This window comes from Notolepis coatsorum (genome assembly GCF_963971535.1).
Source record: "Notolepis coatsorum genome assembly, chromosome: 18".
NCBI classification, from domain to species: domain Eukaryota; kingdom Metazoa; phylum Chordata; class Actinopteri; order Aulopiformes; family Paralepididae; genus Notolepis; species Notolepis coatsorum.
The window spans coordinates 25,940,919-25,955,402 of NC_140182.1; the positions used below are offsets into that span (position 1 = coordinate 25,940,919).

Genomic DNA, 14,484 nt, shown 5'->3' on the forward strand with positions numbered 1-14,484 from the left:
CACCACATTCCAATAATTAAATACCAACTTCAGGGTTCATGTTCATCCAATCTTTACATTTTTATCTCGGAAGATCATTGAGAGCAAACTCATTTACAATGATGTTGAGAAGTACAGTACATATACAATTCAATACAAAAACAACAAAAACAGTGGTGGAGTTGTGTAATGATTATATAGAGTTATAGTTTTTGCCCACATTGAGCCTTTATGGCCTGAGGCGGCCCGGGAATCGGATGTAACAGCCGCCTCCAAATGTTCTAAGCAGGAAAACCCGGTATTTCTTTATGTCTGTGTGTCCTGCTGTGTGTGCATGTAGCTGTAGGCTGTATATTTATAATAACCCGGTTCCCTCTCCTCTCCAGCCTGGGGTGATAGATAAGTTTGCAGGAGACACCAGAGCCATCATCAGTAAAGTGGCTCTGGAGGCTGAGAACAAGGGTCTGTTTGAAGAAGCTGTTAAACTGTTCGAGCTGGCCAAGGTGAGCAACACCCTCCTGATAACACACTACCAACACCCTGATAAACATTACCAACACCCTGATAAACATTACCACCACCCCCTGATAAAACACTACCAACACCCCCTGATAAAACACTACCAACACCCCCTGATAAAACACTACCAACACCCCCTGATAAAACACTCCTGATAAACAATCCCATTCAAGAAGCATATTTACTTTGGTGATGACCACAACCTTGTCACCATCGGGCCAGATTTTCCATGTCCAAATGAGTATCTCCTGAACCACTTCACCTTTACAGCCTGGGTCTCTACCCAGTACAGTGTTGCATGAGACAGTAACAGATACAGAGGCCTCGGTGGAGATCTGCACTCGGCTGAATGCATTCTTCAAGGTCAATGACAATTAATCTCATTGAAGTGGCACATAGAGATCATTACCCCCCCTCTCTCTCCCCCTCTCTCTCTCTCTCTCTCTCTCTCTCTCTCTCTCTCTCTCTAGAACCCAGACAAGGTTCTAGAGTTGATGAACAGGTTGTTGAGTCCAGTCATCGCTCAGGTCAGCGCCGCCCAGTCCAACAAGGAGAGGCTGAAAAACACTGCTTTAGCTGTCGCTGAGAGGTAGAGACAGACGCACACACACACACACACACACACACTGCCTTAGCTATCGATGAGAGATAGAAAAACATACCATTCATACACATTACCCTAACACTCTCTCTCTCTCTCTCTCTCTCTCTCTCTCTCTCTCTCTCTAGGTATCGTAGTCAGGGTATATCAGGTGACAAGTCAGTAGACAGTACATTCTATCTGTTGTTGGATCTGATGACCTTCTTTGATGAGTACCATGCTGGACACATCGACAGAGCCTATGATGTGAGTATTAACTAACATAATGATACTATTAAAACAGGGTTTATGACTTGAGTATTATTAATAATCTCTCTTTTCTTCCTCCCTATCTTTCTCTCTTTGTTTCTCTCCCTCTTTCTTCCTCCATCTCTTCCTCTCTCCCTCTCTAATTATTTCTCTCCCTTTCTCTGTCTCTCTCTCCATCTCTATCTCTCCATCTATCTCTCTCTCCATCTCTATCTCTCGGTCTTTCTCTCTCTCTCTCTCTCTCTCTCCATCTATCTCTCGGTCTATCTCTCTCCATCTCTATCTCTCGGTCTCTCTCTCTCTCTCCTAGGTGATGGAGAGGTTGAAGTTGCTTCCTCTCAGTCAGGATAGTGTAGAGGAGAGGGTGGCAGCCTTCAGGAACTTCAGTGACGAGGTCCGTTCACAAACACACAATGAATGAATGACTGAATAAATTAATGGATGACTGTGTAGCAGCCAACCTTGGGATGAAGCACAGGCCACACCTGCCAGGCACCAGCACACAGTGGCTGAATGAATGAATGAATGGATTCTTTATTTCGAATGTTTACAAATTAATAAACAATAAAAAAAAAAAAAATCGAAATGTTTACAAATAAACAAGCGGAAAGGATAGGTTTGAAGCCAAATGGCTTATAGAACAACCTACCCCTAATTAAAAAACAAATTCAAAAAAAGTTAAAGTAAAACAAACAAACTCACACGCTGTCTGATAGACTCACAAGTGGTCTGATAGACTCACAAGCTGTTTGATAGACTCACAAGCTGTCTGATAGACTCACACGCTGTTTGATAGACTCACAAGTGGTCTGATAGACTCACAAGTGGTCTGATAGACTCACAAGCTGTTTGATAGACTCACAAGTGGTCTGATAGACTCACAAGTGGTCTGATAGACTCACAAGTGGTCTGATAGACTCACAAGCGGTCTGATAGACTCACAAGCTGTTTGATAGACTCACAAGTGGTCTGATAGACTCACAAGCTGTTTGATAGACTCACAAGCGGTCTGATAGACTCACAAGCGGTCTGATAGACTCACAAGTGGTCTGATAGACTCACAAGCTGTTTGATAGACTCACAAGCGGTCTGATAGACTCACAAGCGGTCTGATAGACTCACAAGCGGTCTGATAGACTCACACGCAGTCTGATAGACTCAAGCGGTCTGATAGACTCACAAGCGGTCTGATAGACTCACAAGCTGTTTGATGGAGCTCATGGCACTTTGTTTAAGTTTCAATCCATGTGAGATCCTTGTTTTCCACAAAACCTTCAGTAATAAAGTGTGTACTTCCTCTTCCCCTCTCTCTCTCTCTCTCTCTCTCTCTCCAGGTCCGTCATAACTTGTCAGAGGTGCTGCTGGCCACCATGAACATCCTGTTTACTCAGTACAAACGCCTGAAGGGGGCGCCAGCGGGCACGCCTGGACGACCACAGAGGACCATAGAGGACAAAGACATGGTGAAGAGAGAGAGGGAAGGAGGGTGGGAGGGAGAGAGAGAGCGAGAGGGAAGGAGGGTGGGAGAGAGGGAGGAACAGAGAAAGAGGGAGAGCGGGGGAGAGAGAGGGTGGGATAGAGGGAGGGAGAGAGAGGGAAGGAGGGTGGGAGAGAGGGAGGAAGGGAGAGAGATGGAGAGGGAAGGAGGAATCTTGTTGTGTTACTTGTTGTAGTGTTATGTTATTTCCCCATTCAAAACTACTACTGTCTGCTCATTATTAGACTCTCACACCTTCCAATCCTTCCTTCCTGTGTGTGTCTGTGTGTGTGAGCAGCAGCTGCGTAGCCAGGCCAGAGCTCTGATCACCTTCGCCGGGATGATCCCCTACAGGATGGCTGGAGACACCAATGCCAGGCTGGTCCAGATGGAAGTACAGATGAACTGACAGACACACATTTACATACACACACACACACACACACACACACACACACACACACACACACACACATACACACACATACACATACATACACACACATACACACACATATACATACACATATACATAAATAAAAAGACACTCACGCATAAACAAACAGACTGTTGATTTGTATACGTACATCAACACAGTCGTTTTTCTACAGAATACGCCGATTTTCATGATGTTTCTGAGGTTAGCTGTGTTTTTTTCATTGTCATTTTGTTGTTAAAAGTTCCTTTGTTTTCCTCCATTTTGTTGCTTCATGTTTGTATAATTTTTTCATGATTTGGAATAAAAGTTCAACTCATTTTCAGTTTCCTTTGTTTCATTAGAAACCCCTGTCTGTGTTGATTTCTGTTTGTGTTTATTTCTGTTTGCATTTTATTACATAACTAATTTATTTCATATATATATTTGCGTATATTAGCAGACTTATACAAGGTAATATTAGACTTATATATATACTGTATGCACACACAGACACACTATATCAGGGTTTCCGTTGTCCGGTAATTACCCGTTTTTGACCGGCAAAATCTGTTGAAGTCCGACATATTTAAATCTCTCCGGTCATAATGTCCGGTGGAAATAATTCCCTCTAAGCACAATTTGAATTGTATTAAAATAGTTACATTTGTTTCATTGTTGCTTCACCAAGCAGGTCTAATAATGACAACGATGTGTGTTCTATTATGATATGTGTGTAGTGTTCTGATAACGACTATTGGTGAAGCGATGTCGAGATTAATTTGGGTTAGGCAGCGCGAGCTAGATTTGCGAGAAGCATGCAACTGCAGAGCCGCAGAGCTGACAGTTGTGCCCGCACAGTGCAATACTCCAATTCAGCCATTCGCAATTTAGCCGTTGGGTGGGGGGCGCTGCTGAGCGGTCCCCAGACCGGACCTGAGAGCGCCGCTGGCTCTGCGGCTCTGCAGTTGCATACTATTGGTTCTTCGTTGGGACGGAGGCGGAGATATAATAGTCATCATGCAACGTTTATATTTCACGATAATGACTCTGCCAAATTTCTCAGTTCTTCGCTTGATATAATTAATATAAATGTCCGTCTCAGGACTTATTTTATTTGGAATATAATGACTATACGCAAAAGTAGCCTAGTTTTAAGTTAAAATATTATAAATCTACATGCCTTGATGATGTCATTCTTTATATAGCCTGCCTATCAATTGTTTTTAAGCTCAATAAACTGACCGGAATTTCTCTCATTTGTCCGGGAGATGGAAATCTTGCCGGACACCGAGACCGGCAACAATTTTTTCTAACGGAAACCCTGCACTATATACTGTGTATATATATATAGTGTGTGTATGCATATATTATAGTTTATTTTTTATTGACTTATATTGTTATTTATATTCTTATTCATCTTGTTACATGAAGTATAATTTGGTTGCCATGGTGAAAAGCAGTGAGAGAATCCACCATTAGATTCATATTCAAGTTATATTCAAGTCATTCCAAAGCTTCACATTTGATAATTTTGTATAGAAACTTTGTATTGATGCAGTCAGGTTTTTAGGATATTGATAAAACTGGTTGATTTTTCCATTGACAACCATGCATTTTGGGGGAAATGGCAGCAGTCAAATCCAGGCAGAGTTGAAGGTACAGTATCTCTGGAGCACAGATGTTTTTTTCAAAATAAAGCTTGAAGTTAAAAAGAAACGTTTAAAGAAAGCCATGTTGCATCACCCCTAGTCTTCATCCTCTGTTGGGTTAGTCCTAGTCTTCCTCTCTGTTGGGTTAGTCCTAGTCTTCATCCTCTGTTGGGTTAGTCCTAGTCTTCATCATCTCTATTGGGTTAGTCCTAGTCTTCCTCTGTTGGGTTAGTCCTAGTCTTCATCATCTCTATTGGGTTAGTCCTAGTCTTCATCATCTCTGTTGGGTTAGTCCTAGTCTTCATCATCTCTATTGGGTTAGTCCTAGTCTTCCTCTGTTGGGTTAGTTCTAATCATCCTCTCTGTTGGGTTGTACAGTCCGTCCTCTGCCTCAATCCTGCAGAGACCTGGATGTTCTGAGAGTTCAACACCTCCTAATGTATGTGCATGTGGGGTCTATTCTAATCTATTTGAATGTGGGGTATAATGTGTATGAATGTGGGGGTCCTAATGTATATCAATGTAGGGGACCTAATGTATATCAATGTGGGGGACCTAATGTGTATCAATGTAGCGGACCTAATGTATATCAATGTGGGGGACCTAATGTGTATCAATGTAGCGGACCTAATGTGTATCAAAATGGGGGTCCTAATGTGTATCAATGTAGCGGACCTAATGTGTATCAATGTGGGGGTCCTAATGTGTATCAATGTGGGACCTAATGTGGGGGTTTGCTCATATAAGTGCTAACATAAGTGCTAATGTAAGTTAATATATGTTTGTTAATTTAATTTATAGGTCTACTAATAAGTGCTAATATAAGTATTTAATATGAGTGCTAATGGAAGTCTGTTTATTTAAGTGCTAATATTAGTGTTAATATAAGTCTAATATGACTGCTAATATCACTACTAATTTAAATATATTAATGTAAGTATTAATATAAGTCTGCTAATGTAAGTACTAATATAACTGTTAAAATAGGTCTAGTATAAGTGCTAATATAAGTATTTTAATGTACGTCTACTAATATAATTGTGCTCATAGAAGTCTTAATATACAGTAGGTCTGCTAATGTAAGTGTAATATACGTCTGCTAATATAAGTTAAAATGTGTCTACTAATATAAGTGCTAAGTCAGCTAATATAAATGCTAATACAAGTATTAATATACATGCTAATATTAGTGTTAATATAAGTTTGCTAATATAGGTCTGTTAATATAAGTCTAATATAAGTCTGTTAATATAAGTGCTAATATCACTCGTATAAATCTATTAGTATAAGTCTGGTAATATAACTACAAAATGTAAGTACTAATAAGTGTTAATATAAGTGTTAGTATAAGTTCAAATAAGTGCTAATATAAGTCTGTTAATATAAGTGCTTATATAGGTATTTTTATATGTGCTAATACATCTGTTAATATAATTATGCTAATATAGGTCTGTTTATATAAGTGCTAATATAAGTCTGTTTACATAAGTGCTAATATAGGTCTTGTTTATATAATTCTGCTTATATAAGTGCTAATAGGTCTGTTTATATACGTCTGTTAATATAATTCTGCTAAATATGTCTGTTTATATAAATTTATATAATTCTGTTTATATAAGTGCTATAGGTCTGTAAATATAATTCTGCTAATATAAGTCTGTTAATATAGGTCTGTATATAAGTATGTTAATGCAAGTCTACAGTACTAATATAGGTGTTAATGTAAGTCTGCTAATGATAAGTCTTAATATAGGTCTGTTAATATACTGTAAGTCTGCTAATGTAAGTTCTAATATAACTTAATATAGGTCTGTTAATTTAAGTGCTACAGCTGAAACTATAAGACATATTTGATATGTTTCCAGGCAGCTACTTATTAACCAGCCGACAACATATTGTTCCTCTGTGACAAAGCCTCCCTCAGGCAGTTGGCTGGACGGGACCAGAGGGTTTGTTCTGTCTGTCCCTCTCTCTGTGTCTGTCTCTGTCCCTGTCTCTGTCCCTCTCTGTGTCTGTCCCTCTCTCTGTGTCTGTCCCTCTCTCTCTCTGTCTCTCTCTCTGTCTGTCCCTCTCTGTCTGTCCCTCTCTCTGTCTGTCTCTCTCTCTGTGTCTGTCCCTCTCTGTGTCTGTCCCTCTCTCTGTGTCTGTCCCTCTCTCTGTCTGTCCCTCTCTCTTTGTCTGTCCCTCGCTGTGTCTGTCCCTCTCTCTGTGTCTATCCCCCTCTCTGTGTCTGTGTCCCTCTCTCTGTGTCTGTCCCCCTCTCTGTGTCTGTGTCCCTCTCTCTGTGTCTGTCCCTCTCTCTGTGTCTGTCCCTCTCTGTGTCTGTCCCTTTCTCTGTGTCTGTCCCTCTCTGTGTCTGTCCCTCTCTCTGTATCTGTCCCTCTCTCTCTGTCTGTCCCCCTCTCTGTCCCTCTCTCTGTGTCTGTCCCTCTCTGTGTCTGTGCCTCTCTCTGTCCCTCTCTCTGTGTCTGTCCCTCTGTCTGTGTCTGTCCCTCTCTCTGTGTCTCTCTCTGTGTCTGTCCCTCTCTCTGTGTCTGTCCCTCTCTCTGTGTCTGTCCCTCTCTCTGTCCCTCTCTCTGTGTCTGTCCCTCTCTCTGTGTATGTCCCTCTCTCTGTGTCTGTCCCTCTCTCTGTGTCTGTCCCTCTCTCTGTCCCTCTCTCTGTGTCTGTCCCTCTCTCTGTGTATGTCCCTCTCTCTGTGTCTGTCCCTCTCTCTGTCCAGGAGGTGTCGTGTCCTTCTAGTTCTAAAATGCCTCCCGAACAGATGTTTGGGGTGAAGTAGGACTTGGTGACTTGGTGCGTGTGCTGCAGCTGGTGTTGTGAATCAGGCCGATGAAACACACCTCAATGAGCCGGCTATTTCACAACACCAGGGTGGCACCGCTCCCCTACCGACCAACCACAGCGCCAGGGTGGCACCGCTCCTCTACCGATCAACCACAGCGCCAGGGTGGCACCGCTCCCCTACCGACCAACCACAACACCAGGGTGGCAGATACCGACCAACCACAGCACCAGGGTGGCACAGATACTGACCAACCACAGCACCAGGGTGGCACAGATACCGATCAACCAGACGACCACTTGGAGACCAGTGATGAAGACAAGGAGACATCTGAATGCCAGAATAGTCCATACTGTCTTGTGTTTTACTATGAAATGTAATCTATTTCATGGTGCTATAGATACAAATTTGATGTAGAGTAATCATTAAAAACATTATTGATTAATGCATTTATAATTTTTTAAAGTTTGGCGGGTCCAAAATGGATGTCGTTGTTTACATGTTGCAGACATGTATCCCTCCCTACTTCCCATTTCCCTACATGGAATGCACCTGATTGGATACATTTCATGTTGATGCTCTAGTGCGACATCTAGTGGCTGAATGTTATCTATAGCGCCTTTAACGCCAGGGTTTCCCCAACATGGCGACCACAGAAATGTAAACTGCAGCAAGGCGATGACCCCACTATCCACTGGTCTGGATAATCTACTGGTCTGTAGAACATGTGTCTATATTTTAATTTGAATGAAAATATATGATGAATTGAACTGCCAGTCGAATGTAAATAAATAAACATTACTGATATGAGGTGAACTGAAAACACATCACCTTTTTTTTTCTTGTGATTTTTGGAAAATGTTCCTGTAAAACGAGCCAATAAATGTGTTAAAAAAGCACAGACTGATGCCTAATGATAGTTTCCTATTGGTACCATTGATATTGACTGTTATAATAACACACACCAAATACCAGCTAATGCTAAATGGTACAGTTATAACACACACCAAATACCAGCTAATTCTAAATGATACTGTTATAACACAGCAAATACCAGCTAATTCTAAATGATACTGTTATAACACAGCAAATACCAGCTAATGCTAAATGATAGTTACAACACACACCAAATACCAGCTAATGTTAATGATACCGTTACAACACACCAAATATCAGCTAATGCTAAATGGTACAGTTACAACAACACACACCAAATACCAGCTAATGCTAAATGGTACCGTTACAACACACACCAAATCCTATGCAGTATCTGTGAGGGCTGTGGGTGTTTGGGTCACCAGCAAATAATAGGGACTCTTTAAGTTATTTGTATAATGAATAACCACTAAACTGCTTAAGCAGACATTAAAGAGAAGGGGGAAAATAAACAACAAAAAACAACCTTTACAGGTAGAAGCCTCAAAGTGAATATTTAAGAAAATAAATCAAGTCCAAAAAACCGGACAACACTCAATAAAGATATATTGTAGAAAAAACTAAATAAGCCACAAAGGCACATCCAATAAATAATAATACATTTGTTATTTAAGTTTATATATAAAACTTAAATAACAATAAACCTCCACTAAGGGAGTTTATGTTTAGTAGTGGACAAATGACAGTTAAAATAATATAAAATGTATTTGTAAGGCCCGACAACACATGCTAATGTCCCCGCATGGGCCGGACATGTCTTTAAACAAGTCAAGAAGAAACATCACAATAAATCAAGAACACAAAAAAAAAAAAACATGAAATCCAAAATAAAATGTTAAATAAATAAATGTTCAAAGTTTCCACAGTTCCAAAATAAACAAAAGAAGTATCATGTGAGCAGCCTGGCTGCCGTGTCCTGATCCTGATCAGTGATCAGGCTCTGGTGAAGAAAGGCACCTTGTCGCTCGAATGCTCCCTCCCTGTGAAGGTTAATGAGAAACATTACTCTGTTCCCTCAGAGCCGCAGGCCGACATGATGCTCAACCAACTGAGACTAGTTAACACAGTCATTTGACACAGTGTTTAGTTCTGCAAGCGCAACGTGCACGCACTCACACACACACACACACACACACGCTCTCACACACACACTCACATGCTCTCACACACACACCCTGTGGAGAACAGTTGAAGGTCACGCTGACTGACAGAGCGTTCACAGGTACAGGCAGTAACTATAAGCCTGCTATTTGCTGTTTCCAAATTCTATGCTACATACTATGTTGTATGCAATTTTCAGTACATGATGCTAGTAATATAGTATGCAAAAACTGCATGTGACAGAGATGTGTTTGAACAGCAGAAGCAGCAACATTAGCAGTATGGAGCGCATGGCTGTGACACGATGGTTCCAGGCCCACAGTTCTTGCGTTAGTTTAGTTCATACGAATATTATATGTTTGACCTGGAACCTGTGTCGTCTCTGGTTCCAGCCGGGAGTCTGAGCGGTAACTGTGCCTGGGCCTGTTCACACCGACCTGAACAGAACCGGAGCCAGCCGGGAGTCTGAAAGGGCCCGTTCAGCCCTGCAGTGTGAGAATGACAACTGAATCCTTAACAGTTCTTTTTTTTAATCCACTTTTTCTCCTCTTTTTTTCAATTTTTCTCCCATCCCAATTCTGCGGTGCCAATTCTCCCCTCCCCTGTCTTGAACGTTGCTCGCATATGCCCCCCACTGGCCGGTTGTAGGAAGGATAGAAGCCTTGCATCACGTGTCTCCTCCGATACACGAGGAGGCAGCCTGTCACATCTTTTCACCTGCCAGCGCGGACTCTCGTTGGCGAGGTGTAACGTGTGGGAGGCTCACACTACCCCCGCCGTTTCCTGTCTCTGCTGTGCAGGCGTCCCCAACCGACCTGTAGGAGTCGCTGTCCACAACGTCCAGATTACCACCCATCGACTTCCACCCGCTAACTCTGCCAATTGAGTTAGTATGACGACTGGCCCAAGCCGGAGGCAACGCAGACAGCCGGAGTCGAACCCGGTGTCTCTTGCGTTGGTGACGAGCGCAATGTCCGCTGCGCCACCCAGTCACCAATCCTTAACAGTTCTTGTAATCGCTCTGGTTTGATCATTCACTTCACCGCGGCCCTCAGGCCCTTCCTGCTTCAGCTGAGGTCAAACATAAAAGCTCACCTCAGCATCAAGTTCCCCTCATTCACATCAAATGGATCTTCAACTGTTGTCGCTGAGCGAGGGACTGAAGAGCTGCCTAATAGCGGGACCATAAAAACAATAGTTATATACATATATAATATATATATCATGATGTACTAACTGTGACTTTAGACAGTCTGACTGATTATCTGACTGCTTTATTGAGGTGATTGTGTGAGACCACACGGGCAGGTAAAGACAGATTTCCTCCACATGTGATGTCCTCTGCCAAATAAAGACGCTTTATTTCCTCCGATTCGACCAGTCAACCTAAATGGAGCTAACCGTCGCCAGCGAGGACACACACCAGTCTGCTGTCAGGACCCAACTTCCTCTTTCACCGACCAATGGGAAGCCGGCAGCGGGAGGGTTCAACAACCCTGGTTATTATCGTGATTACGGCGATGGGACCGGCGTGGCGCCCCGCGGCTCCGACGGCGTGACGGGCTACGAGACGTTGGACACCGCGCCCCACTATGACTTCTACGCCAACACCGGTGTGTGGGGACGGCCGAGGCGCTTCAGACCGTCTCTGTTCCAGCTGCACTCCAAGCCCGACAACCAGACGGTAACTTTGTACCAATCAATCAGTCAAGAAATCAAGTAAAACAACAAATAAACAAAACTGTGTTTATTTTGCACACTATATCACATATGAGTATATATATATAAAACACTTGTGCAATTTCATTTTGGTTTCACTGAATCCTTCTGTTGTGTTTAAGGAACACACCAACTTTTTGGGAAATTAGCTTATTTGCCATCTACCCTGGAGTTAGACACGCAGATACATACCCTTTTCTTCTCTGTGCATGCATTAGGCTTAGGGAACAGCCGCGCTGTTAGCCTAGCTTAGCATCATTCACTGGAAGTAGGTGTGCCAGTGTAGCCTAGTTCCCAACAGTCACGAAATACACTCCAAATACAACTCCAAACCGTTTATGTTGTGACCTGTGTATTTACCACGTAGAGAAATAATAAAAAAAAAAATATATATATTTACATTGTTTTCTAAGCAGATATATACAGATATATATTTTTTGCCGAACGACTGCTGCCTGGGCGCAGTGATTTCATCCCCTCAAAAGCCCAGTTTTTCAAAAAGCAACAGAGCTTTTGATGTGGTGAAAGGTAGATGGCAAATAAGCTAATTTCCCAAAAAGTTGGAGTGTTCCTTTGAGATACAGTGCTGTGAAATGGTAGTGATAGAAATGACAGATAGTAGATGAAAAAACATTTCAACGTACTAAATAGTGTTTACCTTCTCTCTCTCCTCTCCTCTCCAGGACGACTCCAGTCCTCCTCCTCTCTATGAGGAGACGACAAGGAGACGGACAACAGGAGGAGACAGCTCTGAGGAGGAGGAGGAGGAGAAGGGACCTCCACCTGAGCCCACACGCTTTGGCTGGGTACAGGGCGTCATGGTGAGATGGAGAGAGGAGGAGCAGGAGGGAGAGGAGGGAGAGAAGGGTAGAGGAGGAGCAGGAGGGAGAGGAGGGAGAGAAGGGTAGAGGAGGAGCAGGAGGGAGAGGAGGAGCAGGAGGGAGAGGAGGAGCAGGAGGGAGAAGAGGAGCAGGAGGGAGAAGAGGAGCAGGAGGGAGAGGAGGAGCAGGAGGGAGAGGAGGAGCAGGATGTAGAGGAGGAGCAGGATGTAGAGGAGGAGCAGGAGGGAGAGGAGGAGCAGGAGGGAGAGGAGGAGCAGGAGCAAGAGGAGGAGCAGGATGTAGAGGAGGAGCAGGATGTAGAGGAGGAGCAGGAGGGAGAGGAGGAGCAGGATGTAGAGGAGGAGCAGGATGGAGAGGAGGAGCAGGAGCGAGAGGAGGAGCAGGATGTAGAGGAGGAGCAGGATGTAGAGGAGGAGCAGGAGGGAGAGGAGGAGCAGGAGGGAGAGGAGGAGCAGGATGGAGAGGAGGAGCAGGAGAGAGAGGAGGAGCAGGATGTAGAGGAGGAGCAGGATGTAGAGGAGGAGCAGGATGGAGAAGAGGAGCAGGAGGGAGAGGAGGAGCAGGATGGAGAGGAGGAGCAGGAGGGAGAGGAGGAGCAGGAAGGAGAGGAGGAGCAGGAGGGAGAGGAGGAGCAGGAGGGAGAGGAGGAGCAGGAGGGAGAGGAGGAGCAGGAGGGAGAGGAGGAGCAGGAGGGAGAGGAGGAGCAGGATGTAGAGGAGGAGCAGGATGGAGAGGAGGAGCAGGATGGAGAGGAGGAGCAGGATGTAGAGGAGGAGCAGGAGGGAGAGGAGGAGCAGGAAGGAGAGGAGGAGGAGGGAGAGGAGGAGCAGGATGTAGAGGAGGAGCAGGAGGGAGAGGAGGAGCAGGAGGGAGAGGAGGGAGAGAAGGGTAGAGGAGGAGCAGGAGGGAGAGAAGGGTAGAGGTGGAGCAGGAGGGAGAGGAGGAGCAGGAGGGAGAGGAGGAGCAGGATGTAGAGGAGGAGCAGGAGGGAGAGGAGGATCAGGAGGGAGAGGAGGAGCAGGAGGGAGAGGAGGAGGAGGATGGAGAGGGGGAGCAGGAGGGAGAGGAGGAGGAGGGAGAGGAGGAGGAGGAGTGAGAGGAGGAGCAGGAGGGAGAGGGGGAGCAGGAGGGAGAGGAGGAGCAGGATGTAGAGGCGGAGCAGGATGTAGAGGAGGAGCAGGAGGGAGAGGAGGAGCAGGAAGGAGAGGAGGAGCAGGAGGGAGAGGAGGAGGAGGAGGGAGAGGAGGAGCAGGAGGGAGAGAGGAGGAGCAGGAGGGAGAGGAGGAGCAGGATGAAGAGGAGGAGCAGGATGTAGAGGAGGAGCAGGATGGAGAGGAGGAGCAGGATGTAGAGGAGGAGCAGGAGGGAGAGGAGGAGCAGGAGGGAGAGGAGGAGCAGGAGGGAGAGGAGGAGCAGGATGTAGAGGAGGAGCAGGAGGGAGAGGAGGAGCAGGAGGGAGAGGAGGAGCAGGAGGGAGAGGAGGAGCAGGAGGGAGAAGAGGAGCAGGAGTGAGAGGAGGAGCAGGAGGGAGAGAGGAGGAGCAGGAGGGAGAGAGGAGGAGCAGGAGGGAGAGGAGGAGCAGGAGGGAGAGGAGGAACAGGAGGGAGAGGAGAGGAGGAGGAGAAGGACTGAGAGGAGGGAGATGAGGGGATGGAGGGAGGAGGAAGCGGAGCATGTGAAAGATGAGAGGATGAGATATATGAGTGTTATGGTGAACAGCAGGGTAAGATAAAGGTAATATTAAAGGAGCTCCCGTCTTATACGGAGCTACTGAGCAATTTGATCCCGTAGATGGACTTGGCTGACGCGCCGTTCTAAATGTCTGATCTGATACCAAACAGTCCTTGTCCCAATGATACAATGCAGGCAGCTTTACTTGGAAAATGATATTTATTTGCTTCACCGTGCAAACAGAATATCTTCGCTTTTGTTCCTTAAACTGATTAAATAATAATGAATACAATACCTAATTGCCTACAAACATTTCGCCCTGTGGCGTGTCCGTGTGTGCGTGCGGTCAAAAACCATTGCCCTTTCGGGTCAAAACTCCTCCTCATACAGGTGTACTTGACACTTAAATAAAAGAAGCGCCACCCCCTGGTCACATAAATCCACTGCACATTAAATCCATTTTGGCCATTACAGGTACTGATCCTGATATAAAATTATATGTGTACCAATTATGTCAACAGTCATGTCCGTCCGCCTG

At 44.7% G+C, this 14,484-nt stretch overlaps 2 protein-coding genes across 2 annotated transcripts in view; both read left to right on the plus strand.

Moving 5' to 3' along the window:
- nup93 (nucleoporin 93) overlaps window positions 1–3,304 on the plus strand; it is a 101,626-nt gene extending 98,322 nt beyond the window's left edge. The window contains exons 17-22 of the mRNA XM_084335343.1: window positions 366–482; window positions 969–1,087; window positions 1,228–1,345; window positions 1,659–1,742; window positions 2,683–2,811; window positions 3,124–3,304. Coding sequence (XP_084191469.1) covers window positions 366–482; window positions 969–1,087; window positions 1,228–1,345; window positions 1,659–1,742; window positions 2,683–2,811; window positions 3,124–3,234 — 678 coding nt within the window. The 3' untranslated portion in view covers window positions 3,235–3,304. The remainder of the gene's footprint in view (window positions 1–365; window positions 483–968; window positions 1,088–1,227; window positions 1,346–1,658; window positions 1,743–2,682; window positions 2,812–3,123) is intronic.
- Window positions 3,305–11,104: 7,800 nt separating this feature from the next.
- slc12a3 (solute carrier family 12 member 3) overlaps window positions 11,105–14,484 on the plus strand; it is a gene marked incomplete at both ends in the record, with an annotated part of 61,774 nt that continues 58,394 nt past the window's right edge. Inside the window, 2 exons of the mRNA XM_084335120.1 lie at window positions 11,105–11,398; window positions 12,117–12,254. Of these exons, the coding sequence (XP_084191246.1) occupies window positions 11,105–11,398; window positions 12,117–12,254 (432 nt within the window). The remainder of the gene's footprint in view (window positions 11,399–12,116; window positions 12,255–14,484) is intronic.